Below are 15,228 nucleotides of genomic sequence, written 5' to 3'. Positions count from 1 at the left end.
TGGGGGGGGGGGGGGGGCTTACAGCACTCTGGTCACAGCTAGGGGGTAGGGGTAGTGGTGCAAGTTCTCATGGCTTGTGAATAAAAGCTTCTGTAGTCTGGTAGTCCTTGATTCCACATGTACAAATTGTTGCATTCTATTGCTTCAACATTCTTAATTTAAGTCATCACTTCTGATTTTCCAGCCTTCCTTTACCCGTGACCCAGGTGTGAAGCCAATCAAAATCAGTTTTATGTTTACTCTTTTTAAAGTGCACATTTCTCTCTCCCTTGCATGCAGTAAACTCACTCTCTCGCACGTGCATCCCCATTTCCTAAGGCAATTTTCATGCGTACCTCATGCCCACCTGGAGCCCCGCGCTGTGCCAAGGAGCACCAACTGACCCCTACGCATCAGGTGTGACTGATGAGGAAACGAGGGGTGACTGTGTCAACAAAACAGAATGGCTTGCAGCAATAGCAACACCAAACGTACGTGAACAACTCACATCCATTCCAGGGAACAAAGAATATGGAAAAATTACATGACGGCTGGGAATTAATTCATGCCAGACACTGCATTAATAATCACACGGAAAAGTGAGGAGAAACAATGTACAAAAAACAAGTGTACTAAGAATACATTACTCAGATTTCAACAGAGACTGCAGTCGTACTCCTCTCTCGCAAATTCATTGCAGCTCACTGACATCCACGGATGTTGTTTGAGATATTGGGCCCCCAACCCAGACCAATCCAGTTATGTTCTAAATTCTCCTAGGCCCTTGTTGCTCAGGGGCCCTTGGAATTGTTTTAACTGACCACCTCCCCCCCACCCTCCCTTACACGCCTATGCCGACACCCACAGATGATGTGCAATGCCTTGGAAATCTGTCGTTTAGGCAAGAAGAAGTTTTATATATGGTATTTTGACGGTATTTAATATATCAATGCTATTCTGGCATTCCCCAATAAAACTTGCAGAGCTGGGTTCAAACTAAAATACTGCGGTATATGGTAATATTGCGGTATACCGTAATATTGCCAAGCCTAGCCAGTACCTCTCCCATACCCCCCTGCCCCCGGTTGTGCCTCATTCGCCTCCCTGAAATCAGTATGCCTGAAGTACGATGTCTGCATTTCATATTATATCAAGTCACACCAGGACATCGTATCTATTCAAGTATCTAAATAAGACCCCCACCCACTTCGTTCAACTGCAAATTAATTAAAATTATAACTGTCTATTAAATACCACATTGAAAGCAAATATGCTTTTGAGAGATTCGATTTATGTGCTTCTATAATTAAACATGGAATGAGGCAGATATTAGTAGAATCCCAAGGTTACATCTGGCAGCTTGTCTGCCGAAAGAAATCCAGGCACATATTAGTAGCCGGAGCCCCCCCCCCCCCCCGGAAAAAAAAACTGTCAATAAAAGTTGACCGGGGGGGGGGGCAACTGGGGGTGTAGACAGTTAAGTTCACAGGGGGGTGATATGGCACCTGCAGTTTGCTAATTGAGAAGAAGCCCGCTGGGTAATTGCCCATAATGCCAGAATCTCCCACTGCATAAACATAGGCCCTGTTGAGGAATAATTTCTTGCATTTTCTTGATTCCTCTTTCAACCTCTTATACAATACAAGGTTGTGGGGAGGCCTGGAGTCTATTCCATCGGCACAGGAAAGGGGAACACCTTAGCTGGGACACCAGTCCCACACAGGACACAAAAACTCACTCTGGCCAATTTAGATTGGACAAATGACTGGATTAGCCAGGGCTCCAGTAAGCTCAACTGCACTGTGGCCCAAACCCTCTGAGCAGCCTGATCCATGAAAGCAGAAAGGGCACAATGCATGTTAACAGTCCCTCCCTGCTGGTAAAGTTGTCCCACCCCTCAGAAACTGCAACCCAGCAGGGACAAGACCCCCATGAGTGCTCCCACTCACAGAGGTACAGTCTGGTGTATTCAGAAATGATTAGCGTGTTCGTGTCTTGGTGCAACCTTATCGATGCTCTAACGAGTATTAACCTAAACACAAACAGCTGGTATACTGAGCGACTTGAACAGAGATAGACATGTACACTGGTCAGATAAAACCACTGTCCTGACATATATGGATCTAGGCATGAACTGAAAGTGGCTGTGAAAGTCCAGCCTTTACAGTGACAAACCTGCCATTAACTTGCCTGTCCTTTTTTGTTTTATTGACAAATAAAAAGGTTTTTATAAAATAGGGTTAAGGAATAGGGGGCTAACATGGATCATGAATGAACAAATATGTTAATGAGTGCTAATTTGCCACACCAGACAATAAAACGATTCTCTTGAATATTTACAAGTATATTTTATATAGTAATATAGTTAGTATAGTTATAATGTAGCAAAGTCTGTGTGATATGAAGTCTCAAAATGCGAACCATACTATTGTAATCTGACTCACAATCCTTATAGCGGGTAAATTAAATGGAGATTAACAGGCTGGTGACCCATGAATAGAGATAATTTACTGAAAAATAAATGCCAAATTCTGTTGACAGATGCACAAAATCGAATTACAGTAGGTTTCAGGGATATTTGTGCTCTGGGGGAAAACCAGGCTTAATTACTAACCAGGGTGCCCCCAGCAGTATAGTTTAGAAGCACAACGGCATTGAGCAACAAAGTGTTTGCAAAGCCGGACGCACCATGAGGATAAATAAACGATCATGACTTGTTTTGAGGTCACGTTTGCTCAGCAGTGCGCTGCAGAGATGCTTTGGTCTTCCCACGAGGGTAATGGCCAGTTATAAGTGACCTTTGACCCTCGTTCTATTGTTTGTTCAAAGCAAGACACATTCAAACGATACAATTTATACACATTATCACATTTATTTTTTAAAAAGCTTTGCTTAAATGTTTACATTTTTTTACATTGTTAGACTGAGGTTGACAAGTATAGGACCAGTTGTGTAACACGATTTAGGTGTTCTACTGTACGGGATAAATAAAAGTGTTTCATGCAGTTGGGGGTCAAGACCATTTCAACTGGGGGGGGGGGGCAGTTGTTCTGTTAGGGGGGTCAGATGCATTCGACCCTAACACTCCATAAGTATTACTTACACTAGATTACCAGTATTAAGAACCAAAAGACAATTTTGAAAACCCATGTTATTTATGCAATGCTTTGCAGTCACATTCTACAATTTTTACAAATATATAACTCACTCTGATTTCTTCTTCAAGCAAGAATAATACATTTATTACAGAGCCAAGCAGCATACGTATTTAGGGGGGCATTTGCTCCCCCAAAAAAACACATGCATGCGCCCCCCCACCCCCATGGCCCCCCTAAATACTTATGCTACTTGAGTCCGAAATAAATGCAATATTATTATTATTACTATTATTTACATTTATATATGACGGCTAAAATGTGGGCTGGGAACAGTGGACACATTTTTGTAAAGGGGTCTTAATTCGGGTGTGCTGGGTGGTCGAGTCACTTCAGTTGGTGAAAACGAAGTTAACATCAGAAAAAAATATGCTTGTGCAAGCAAGACCATCTAAACAAGATATCACACTGAGTTATATATTTGTAAGAACTGTAGAATGAGACTGCAAAGCATTGCATAAATAACTTACTTATGGGATTTCAAAATTGTCATTTGCTCCTTAATGCTGGCAGTCTAGTGTAAATAATACTTGGAGGACATTATGGTCAAATGCATCTGCCCCCCCCCCTCCCCCCCAAAAAAAAAAGTTTGCCCGTCTAAAATGGTTTAGAATCTCCACTGCCCCTAGAACAGCCACTTGCTTCATAAAATAAAAGATTTCCTTAATTTTTTACATTCCCCATCGGACAAGAGCGGTATTGGCGTCTCTGTGTTTGCACTTCATCCATGAAGATGAACTTTGCTTGGATTACAGCTGCGAAGTTAGCAGTGAGCATCAGACTTTCCAAGGTTACAACGTGTGCGGGGGGCGGGTTCTAGCTATTGAAAAAATCAGGAGCTAAGTCAAGTTTACCTGGGGCTTGACTTTTTTGTTTTTGAAGAAAGACTGGCATCGGGGATATATTACTCGGGGCTAGGCTTAAAATATTAAGGGTTATAGCCCCGAGTGATCGGAGCTAAGGACGCCGACGATGTGTGAATTTAAGGTCACCTGAAATCAGTAGCGCCGATGAGTGGTTGGCTTATAGCGAATGGAAAGGTCTGAACAATAATTTAAAAAAATATCGTTCTAGCGAGGATAATAAACACAAGTTTAACTTAACGTCGGTTAACAATTAAAGTGCACTGTTATCCCATCGTTAAACCTTTCAATACATACAACTTTTTCTGTAACAAGGGAATTTAATCACAACATCAAGAAGTAAGGAGTCTTTGGGAGGTGGCGACATGCTACTGCATCAGAAACTGCACTTTTCCCACTCGATCTTCCCCTGCTCCACACACTCTCTCTCTCTCCTATCTCTCTCTCCCTCTCTCTCTCTTTCATTCCCTTCATCACCGCTGCCTTTGCGCTTCCGACCATAGCCACTAAGTGACTGTAGTTACTGGCAACAGGACGACGACGATCACCGTCGGTCTATGGGACTGTGCGTGTTCGTGCAAACCGTACCTACCTATTTATAGCCTACACATAATTTCAAAAGAAAATAACGCAAATGAGTATTGAGTATTAAGCTTAGGCTCTCTCGCGAATGAAGATCAGCCTCATAGCTGCCCGTGTTGTGTTGAATGAACAGGTGCGGACGGAATCTGTCAGGGTTCGTGCGGGAATGCGGATTTCGCTGGGAAGTTACACTTCGGCGGTAAATGACGGGAAAAGATTCACGTTCCCCGCACTTTGGGGGTGTTTATAACTGAAGGTAAGAATTTAGAATATCAGAAGCAGACCCGTTTGTTTTTCTACTAATAAAACAAACTATAATTATCGTTAGGAATGATTAGATATTAGTTATCACTGTAACGCATTACACATTCCGAATTTGATAACTTAGAAGTTCTACAGTGTATTATTTTATTATAGTAGCCTAATTATAGAATTTCTACAATTTCAGAGAGAATTTAACTTAATTTATACACTATTTTCCCGCTGTTTTTTCTGAATTTGTATAAGACATGCTTGTGGCAAATAACTATGAAATGTTTAAAATTCTTTTTGTTAATGCATTTAATGTTGTTTTTGGTTTAAGGGTATTTTCTGTTGGTACCCTAATGACGCTGGAAGCATGATACTAACCAGTACTACGTGTTTTTTCGTGCTCGTACTTAGCTGACAATAACGAGGAGTTAGAAATCCGGATTAATCTCAGGTAATACAAAATTTAAGTTCCAATATATCACTACATTGTCTTGTGCCTGTGAATGTAATCTATACTTTGTCATATTGTAGCTCTGGTATGAAATATTTGGCATCCAAATACCGCATAAATTTAGCAATGTTCATTTCCTTTGATTTAAAAGTGCGATGATTCCTAATCCTTTTTATACAGTTACAAGTACTGACGCTTTTGGCGAACAGACTGAATCTAATTTCATTGTGTCTTGCCATGTTGCGGAATTTTTAAGAAGAACACGATTTTAAAAAGATGCAATTTTCTCACCAATATGTATCGACTCAGTGTTTTGCTCCGTGAAACTGTAAGCCACACCATACGGTATTTTTGTATGACACTATAAATACAAAAACACATCCCAGGGATTTATGGTTAATGTTTGAAATACACATTTGAAATGTTTATTCTAGAAAGTAATATTTCATCAAAACCATTTTCGTTTTGTTCTACGTTCGTCTGGAGTCGTTTAGTAACCGCCTGGCAAGATAGTAGCAAGGCTTCCTCCACACTAACCTTGCTGTTTTAGTTAATGAGCCGAGCAGACGAACCTGACCACCTCGGTCACTTGCCTGTCGCGGCAGCGATGAACCTCACGCTAAAGAGGTTTTCCGGCGCTCCTGCAAGGAATTATTTCTGCATATTTTCACAGCACCAAGAAAATGTTTCGCGTTTACTACATTTCCGTTGTGCTGCTTTGGGGATACCTGTAGCATTTCATGAACTAAAGATGAGTAAGAGAGGGAAAATGTGGTCTTTGCATTAACCAGTTACCAACTGTTGGTCAGCATGCTCCGTTGCAAACTACAAGAGCTCAGCTACTCTTTTCATTCAGCCCTCTTGTAACTTTACCACATTTATACTCTCCAGTTTAATTGAATCCAGTTCCAGGTGTTATACTCCTTCACCCTGGAATCAGTGGGAGACAGATCATTATGAATGGTGTGTTAAATGGACTTTGCTTTCTCATGATGTAATCCACTCAGAAGAATAAACAGGGGTACACAGGTAGAGGTAGGGAGATCAGTTATCTGTTGCTAGGATTCCCTATTACCACTAAACGTTTTTAAAAGGGCTTCAAAAGATTTAAAATTTAACTATTGTGGGGACCAGTGAGATTTACATTTATTTATAAGATATTTTTAACCAAAGCATTACATTTATTACAATTAAGATGCATGGTAGCCAGTCCCAAGCACAATTGGGGTTAAGGGGCTTGCTCAAGCTTTGATCCAGAAATCACATTGTTTTTACTTATCCCTGATAAACTCGATTGTAGATACTACTGATTGCCAAAAGGATGTCTCCATCCATCCATTTTCCAAACCGCCTATCCTACTGGGTCGAGGGGGATCCTGAGCCTATCCCGGAAGCACGAGGCATGGCACGAGGCATGGAACAACCCAGGATGCGGGGCCAGCCCATCGCAGGGCACACTCACACACCATTCACTCTCACACTCACACCTACGGGCAATTTAGCAACTGCAATTAGCCTCAGGATGTTTTTGGACTGTGGGGGGGAAACCGGAGTACCTGGAGGAAACCCCACGATGACATGGATGTCTCATGAACCATTTATGGTATTATTTGATCCCACGAGATGCTACTGTTGGCTTCCTTTTGGCACATTTTGAGTAATTTCTTTGAACAGACTGCACCATCTAGTGTAGTCAAAAAATACAGCCAATTTCTGAGATTCCGGAACCACTACATCTGGCACCGGCAATCACAAAAATTCAAAATTGTTTTGCAATGTGAATTAGCCACACCAATGCTTATCCAAACCTGAACCTCTTGACCCTGGCTGTGTGCTGTATGTCAGTTGCAGCCACTTAATTCACTATTTGGTGGAGGCTGTTTGTGCTACGTAACAAGCAGGTATACCTAATATACTGACCACTGAGTACATGTAAGTGGCAAATGGTTTGCATTTATATAGTGCTTTTCTACTCTTACAAGTACTCAAAGCACTTTACATTTTATGCCTCACATTCACCCGTCCACACACATCATTCATACTCCAGTGGCGAAGGCTGCCATGGAAGACACCAACCTGCACACCGGGAGCAATTTGGGGTTCAGTGTCTTGCTCAAGGACACTTTGATGGGGTCAGGAGGAACCAGGGCTCGCACCTGCAACCCTCTGTTTGCTGAACGATAGCACTACCTCCTGCAGCACCATCTTCCCCACATAAAACAGTTATACATATATTTCATTACAATCCCACAGTCTTCTCTTACAGAAATTCAGCACCCACAGGCTGATGGGACATTTAGGAAGTGTTCTCAGTATTTCAGTCACAGATCTGACAGGATAATAAGTTTATGACAAGCACAGGGTTTATAATAACCAGAATGACTGGGAGGGATTTCATCTAATTTCAGTCTGTTGCTAAAAAATGTCTCAGTGCTTTCTAACTGCACGGGCATTTCCAGGGGAAGCATCAGGATGAAGCTGCCTGGAAATTGATGACTTGGAGCAGCACCAGAGGTGGCAAGTTCAGGTTCAGAAAATACAAATCCAGACTGAGATTTTGTTTCAACCACGCAGTTGAGTATAAAGAGTCACAGTCTCAGAGTACTCAACTGGTTGGTTGAAACAAAATCTTGGTGTGGATTTGTACTTTCTGAATCAGATTTTTGCACCTCTGCGATATGGCTGTGCTGGAGGGGGCAGCTTGAACAGCCCACAGCTGCAGAAAAACCAATATTACAAGCATATTTAATTAGGGTGAAGAGAGAAACGGCCATTTTACTGCCGCAAAGAATGAGGGAGTGTATTCAAAGTTGTCTTTTCTTGTCCGACTGTCTTGATGCGCAAAAGAAAGTACCTTCTGCTTTGCCCTCATAGTCACGTGATTGGCTTTCAGCCTCTGGCAGAGGGGCAGGTTTGTTAACCCAGTTATGTCAATAGCCCTAAGACACAATTCGCTTGTGTAATTCCACCTGGCAGACTGGTGGCACCATGCATATGAGAAAGTTCTAGGTAAAAGCAGTAGAAGTTTCTAGTGTCAGATACCTACGGTAATAAGGCAGATCATAGTTAAAAATATATACACATTTACATTTTACACATCTAACAGATGTTTTTGTCCAAAGTGATGTACATATGAGGTAAATTGCATATTGCAAACATACAATCTGCAAAGGCTATAACTAGGTGTAAGTGCAGCTAGACTGAGCTTCCAATTAATGCCCAGGTACAAGTGTAAGCAATAGTGGATCTACACAACTTCTAATAAAGCCTTAGATTACATTATGAATCCTTGGGAGACACATCCATCCATCTTCTGTAACTGCTTGTTCTATTCAGGGTTGTAGGGGGTCCGGACGGTATCCCAGAAGCTATGGGCGCGAGGCAGGGAACAACCCAGGATGGGCCGTCAACCCACCACAGATCTCAGGAGACAAGCTTAATTAATATACAACTGTTTAATAAAAGACACAGTAATTCACATTCTGGTTCCGTTTATTCCATTGTTTTTTGGTTACTTTTTTAGGTATCATGTCATCCTGGAGCCTCTCTGCTGTATGAGCAATAGTGACGTAATGGAGGCAGAGTTCTTCCCATCCTTGCCCCCAAACCTGTCCGAGCCACTGACGTACAAAGACACCTTCCTTCCGGGTGGCGTGTTGGATGGCAGTCTAACAGACGGAGTATCAAATGTCACCGATCTCAACTTTGACAAGACCAGCACCGTGGTCATTACCTTCATGTACTTTGTGGTCTGTGCCGTGGCCCTCTCCGGCAACATGCTGGTCATCTATGTCATCCTACGTTATGCCAAGATGAAGACTGTCACCAACATCTACATCCTGAACCTGGCGGTGGCTGATGTACTCTTCATGCTCAGTCTGCCCTTCATCGCCATCCAGCTGGCTCTGGTTCACTGGCCCTTCGGTGAGGTGATCTGCCGGGTCGTCATGACCGTAGACTCACTCAATCAGTTCACCAGTATCTTCTGCCTGATGGTGATGAGCATCGACCGCTACTTAGCTGTGGTCCACCCTATCAAGTCCACTAAGTGGAGGAAACCCCGAATGGCTAAAGCCATCAACTTGGCTGTGTGGAGCATCTCTCTGTTGGTCAATCTGCCTATTGTCATCTACAGCGGCCTAATCTTTAAGAAAGACAGCTGTTTCTGCACCATTGTGTGGCCTGAACCCCAGGAGAACTACTATAAAGTCTTTATATTTTACACCTTCTTCCTGGGTTTCTTTTTGCCACTCACAGTCATCTGTCTCTGCTACCTGCTTATCATCGTCAAGGTCAAGTCCTCAGGGATCCGGGTGGGCTCCTCCAAGAGGAAGAAGTCAGAGCGAAGGGTGACACGCATGGTCTCCATTGTGGTGGCTGTGTTCGTGCTCTGCTGGCTGCCCTTCTACGTCTTCAACGTCACCTCGGTGACGGGCACCATCAGCACCACACCGGCACTGAAGAGCACCTTTGACTTCGTGGTGGTGCTGGGCTACGCCAACAGCTGCGCCAACCCCATCCTTTATGCCTTCCTCTCAGAGAACTTTAGGAAGAGCTTTCAGAACGTCCTGTGCTTGAAGAAGGTGGGCGGACTGGATGAGGTCGAGCGTACCGACAGCCGGCAGGACAAATCCCGCATGGTGAACGATCCTACGGAGACGCTGAGCACGCTGTTCAACGGTGACCTACAAACCAGCATTTAAGCCCCAGACTGCGGGAACATCAGGTAGAGGGACACTTATCTTCCATCACAGAAATACTGCAGAATATCCAACACGACACAATCCAACTCAAGTATTTTCCATTCAGTTCCAGAATAATAAACTTTGAAATGGTAAAGCATCTGGCTCCACAAGGCATATTAGATGCATCCAGCGTGGACAAAGTATAAAGAAGGTTCCAGTCTATGATGCTTGGAGAATGAAAGATGCCTGCTGAAAGATGGTGATGATTGGAACATCCAGTTACAGGCAGATTCCTTGGTCTGTTCACAATCACTGTGCAATTACATGTTTTATTGGCTCTCATGCTCAGTTTTTATTGTAAATGTGTCCCTTCACAGTCAGGTCACCATCATTGTTTCAATGATGAAAGTTTAAGGATTCTTTAAGAGATGTACATTCATTCCTGAGCTTTCAGCTGCAACAAAATCTTTAGTGTTGCTCCTCCACTGTGCCAGTCCAAGGGGTACATGATGGTGACTATAATCTCTATCATCACGTTTCTTTCAGAACACTGGCTTTAAGATTTAAGCCAACTTTCAAATGAACCACATTCACATGTAAACTGTCAAAGCTTTGGTTTGTTTGGACAGGAAAGCATACCCAAATAACCATCAGATTAAGAGGTAGCAATTTCTTTGCTGTATTCTAGTGATGGACAAAACGATGCTTGATGAACCATTTGTTGTATTTTTTGACCCCACTAGATGGTGCTCTTGGTTTGCTTTTAGGCATGCTTTGTGTCCTTTTTCGGTAAGACATCTAGTGGAGTGAAAAAAATACAGCAAATGGTTTATGAAGCATAATTTCGTGTGTCAATACTGTCTCATGTGACAGTGTCAGTAAATAATTAAATGTCCTTTCCAAGGCAGAAGCAAGAATGTCAATATGTGGTCCATCAAAGGCCTTTATTCACTCTTGGCTTGATCAGGCTTTGAGAATGTGGCATCATTTAAGACATGACTGAGTTTCAGCACTCAGGCACATTAATACCAAAATATTAAGTGAAGCATAGCCTTTGCTGGATATATTGCAGATCTCTCCTGACATGTAGAGGTACAGAAACAAAGCAACATGAAGAGAGATTGCAGTGCCCATCCTATTCCCATTGCATCCTTTAGATCAGTGTTCTCAATTCAATTCTCAGGGACTCAAACAGTCCACATTTTTGATCCCAGCTGAGAAGGAGCAAAAATGTGGACTGCCTGGCAGGGAGCTGGGAGCAAAAATGGGGACTGTCTGGGGATCCCCATGGACCTGGTTGGGAAATATTTCTTTAGATTGCTAGATAAAAAGAGGGCTTCTTTAAGTAGAATGGCTAAGGAGGATTACTCCAAGACCTAACCTAAAGTCTATTATGTTTGTGCATATGTGGAAGTTAGGGAGTGTAAGAATGAATGTGCGAGAAAGTGAGAATGAATGGGCAAGGCTTTCTACCCAAATCACTGTTGATGTTACAACTCACGCGTCTCACCATGATCCGTACAATGAGTGGTGTTTACTCGGCCTGGCAGCCTAAACTCTAATCAAACGGCTGCTGGACTTTGCAGTTCCCTGCTTTACGAAGAATTTGTCATCCTTGTCATGTTGATGTTTTTTCTGAACAAAATACGCCGCCACTAATGAGTTTCCCTGAAGGATTAAACATTATAGGAAATTTGAAAGGTTCTTTGTTTTAGGTTTTATTTACTGCCCACACATTTATTTAGATGAATTATTCAAGTAAAATTTAAAATTATATAAATTATTAAAAACTATTTATAATTAACAAACGAAAAATGGTGTAACTATTGCAAAGACAAGTATCACAATGTTGAATGATTACAGTAAAAAACGGGCATACTTTTGTCATGGGTCTCAACAGCCCAAACCGAACTTTGCGCATACAGGTTCACAACTGTAAGGAGGTCAGAAAGGTCTGGCACATGGCGCCCGTGACTCCAGACAATGGATCACCTCACAAGGGGCACTTCCCTGCAGTTTCCATCTCTTATCCTTTGCCTATTTTAATTCTTCAGACCTTCTACTGCACGTATGCTCAGACACTGATTGGCCATCAGGATGTTTGGGAATTTTCCCAATAGGCCTCGTACAATACGCATCTGACAATACTATGTAATAGTACACTATGTCTAAGATACATCAGCGTGATGGTGTCCAGTAATTTAAAGAGCTTCCCCCTGAAATGGAACCTAAGGTGTGATTGTTCAGTGCTCGCCATCTATTGGGAAAAACCTGGTACTGCAGTCTAATGCATTTCTTCTTACTTTATACGGCAGCAGCACCAGGCTATAAAATAGATTTGATACAGTTGACAAACTTTTCATAGTTGATAAAATTGTTTCTTTAAAAAAAAAAATAAAAAACCTGATTTCTAACTGCATAGTTACGCAGAACAGCATACGGAAGCCTTGCATTATAGCATATAAAATGTCAGTTAAACATGAAGCATTGTCAGTATCAACATGCGTAGAGTATTGGAGTTCTATGAAATAAATTATACAATTTTTTTCTAATGAACGCAATACATTATTATGTCCACAAGCTGGCAGAAAAGAGTAAATATTTAGGAGCAGCAGGGGACAATATGACGGTCCTGAACTTTTACTGTGAAGTACCACGTTTGTATTGTTCTTGTTCTTTTTTTCCTGTGTTTTTGTAAAATGCTATATATTTTACAGATCTGTATCAAACGACTAAAATCACTGCATAAAACCAGTCTATTAAATACCCATCAGAGTAATGCTGAAAAAACCCATGTAAATCTGCTTTAATTGTGCGTTTGCACATTTCTTTCCCATCTTTTTATACGCATACTTTCAAACCCGCTGGACTTCATAAACATTCAGTAAAGAAGACAGGCAATATATTTTGGTGATGTTTTTTTGTTTGTTTTGTAACATTTTCTATAGTCACTGGTGTACAAAGTGATATTACCTTAAAATCTGTATTGGTTTATTACTTGCGAGGTCAATAATGACGTCCAGCAGAAATTACCGTCTCTTCCGTGATGAGGGCATGCCTATGGATCACGTGACTTTTAAAAAAATTTTTACCTTCAGTTTTGCACTTGCTTATTACAGTGTTAATACCAGAGCTAATGTAATTCTACAACCGCAAGCTACATAGCTACTACATTGGTTTTGTGCCATATTGTTAATTCTGGGAAGGTTTTATCTCAACCATGAGACTGGGACCAAAGAAGAGAGCATGGAAAGGGAATTTAAATGCTTGCTTGCACAGCCATGACTGAACTGCCTTCTCCAGATGCACCTGACTAGCAGAACTTACATGTACTGTAAATAGATTTGCCAGCCAAATCCACCAACAGGCGCCTGTAAACATGTGGTTGTTGTCACTTACTGTTATTGCTGCGGCGATTAGTTGAAATATTGCCACCATTAAAGTAAATCACATATTAGTGTCAGACTGTTTTTTTGTGATACTGCGATATCGCAGGCTTATATAAACAGGGGGAGAGATGACTACAGTAGATTCAAGGGTCACTGAAAGCCCTGGGGTCGACACTGCCTCAAGAGCCAGCGTGTGCAAAAAGATATGCTGCCCGATAGGCAAGATATTTAACCTTCTAGGACAACAAGCAGCAAAGATCTAATCCCTTCCACCCCTTGAGGAAGCGAAACAGAGTGGGGAATTGGACAACAATATCATATTCAATAAAGATATTCATCTATTCATCAGAAAGCACATTTTGTTGACAATTTTTTTATGGCTTCTGTTGCCTCTTTTTAAAGTGGGATGGACACCCTGCCTCACTAAGAACATTGGTCAGCTCTAATCTCTCACATTCTAGTGCTGTTCACACCCTGGGACTGGCTGTCACTCCACAAGAAACAGCAAATCCATCCTTAAAATTGACGTCAATATTAAGTTTCAGGGCGGTGTGCCCGTGATTAGAAGGTTACTGGTTCAAATCTCAGGGTTGGGATTTGGGCCCTTGAGCAAAGCCCTTAACCCGCAGTTGCTCCAGACACTGTCTGACCCTGTCTTTACAAAAAAATATATAATTCTTTGGATAAAAGCATTTGATAAATTAAATTAAATGAGTTAACACACTGAAGACGATATAATCGGGTCAACTGGGTGTGAACGGAGACACAGTAAAGACATGGGCAGAAAGAAGGGCGGGGGCTGGTCTAAGCTGCATTTTGTGTAATTTGATTGAGCACCAAAGTAAAATACACAAAAAATAGCTCTGGTTAAAATTGAGACCCTTCTATATTATAAAAAATTCAGCATTTTTAAATCCTGGTTTAATCCTGGCTCTGCTGGCAGAAGGCCACACTGCAAGGCAGGCTGCCTGCAGGTTCCAGACAGCACAAGAATAACGTGAAGCAGGAGACCATAAAAGACCTTCAAAAAGAATGGGAAACATTAAGTGCAGGTGTGAAGTGCAATGCTAGGACAATTCATAACAGGAGCAGGACTGAAGACCAATAAAGCAAGGAAGAAGAAGCAGGAAAAAGCCAGCCTGGAGTTTGCAAAAAAAAAAAAAACATTTCACAAAAGCACATACCCATAAAATGAGAAGTGAGAGAAACTGAAAAATTTTGCTTGGTGTCTTAATTTTTTCAGGAGCTGTAGATCTGACTACTGCTGATAACACGTTCACAAACACAAACAGCCTTCATTCAACGCTTTGCAGGTATGCACCCATGCTTACCAGCAAGCCATGATGCAGAGGCCCGCAGACAGTGCCTCAGTATACATTTTGGGCCGTCTGTCTCATGGATCATAGGGGGAACTCCTATTAGCGGTGTCTGTGTGGTCCTCTGAAGGGTGGCCGGGAACGGAGGTCAGGGTGTGGTTCAGCACCATTCACTCACCAGCTCCTTGCGCGCCACGTGCACGGCGAGGTGATCTTCCAAGTGTCCATCGAATGACAGGAGCATCTCATTACCAGCCAGGAGGATGCAGGCTGCCTGTCGTCATGGTGACAAAGTGACAGGTAATCGCAGTTCACACCTGTTAAGGCAGCTGTGCAGATGTCACAACGGTTTGCCTGTCGCCTCTCACTCGGTCCTCTGGGTCCGCTGGACCGAAAATAGGCCGGGGGTGTGTTTATTTTTATTTGGGCTGTTTGAGTCAAGTCCATTGCTCCATTCTGGTAGAAGTGCGGCTAAAACATTGCGCCTTGCCCACACGTGTTAATACCAGCATAGCAGTGTCGGATGGCAGAGGGCATGGTGGTGGGGGCTCAAAGG

General features: G+C 42.3%; 1 protein-coding gene across 6 annotated transcripts; it reads left to right on the top strand.

The window, feature by feature from the left end:
* Nucleotides 1–4,021: 4,021 nt before the first annotated feature.
* LOC125718128 (somatostatin receptor type 2-like) lies at nt 4,022–13,424 on the top strand. 6 transcript variants are annotated; one of them, XM_048991702.1, is made up of 4 exons: nt 4,227–4,562; nt 4,713–4,835; nt 5,243–5,282; nt 8,806–13,424. In XM_048991702.1, the coding sequence occupies exon 4, from the start codon at nt 8,837–8,839 to the stop codon at nt 9,983–9,985; it is 1,149 nt and encodes a 382-aa protein (XP_048847659.1). In that variant the 5' UTR covers nt 4,227–4,562; nt 4,713–4,835; nt 5,243–5,282; nt 8,806–8,836; the 3' UTR covers nt 9,986–13,424. The 6 variants fall into 6 exon arrangements, with proteins under 6 accessions (XP_048847658.1, XP_048847659.1, XP_048847656.1 ...); XM_048991701.1 differs by lacking the exons at nt 4,227–4,562; nt 5,243–5,282 and adding an exon at nt 4,022–4,174; XM_048991699.1 differs by having other exon boundaries at nt 4,227–4,835; nt 6,583–13,424.
* The last annotated feature ends 1,804 nt before the right edge of the window (nt 13,425–15,228 follow it).

This window comes from Brienomyrus brachyistius, chromosome 22 (assembly GCF_023856365.1).
Source record: "Brienomyrus brachyistius isolate T26 chromosome 22, BBRACH_0.4, whole genome shotgun sequence".
Lineage (NCBI taxonomy): Eukaryota > Metazoa > Chordata > Actinopteri > Osteoglossiformes > Mormyridae > Brienomyrus > Brienomyrus brachyistius.
Note: the sequence above shows the minus strand (reverse complement) of the source record. Positions and strands in the feature narration are given on the sequence as shown.

Coding starts and splice junctions, on each gene's coding strand:
- LOC125718128 (XM_048991701.1), top strand. CDS start 8,837: ATGAGCAATAGTGACGTAATGGAGGCAGAGTTCTTCCCATCCTTGCCC.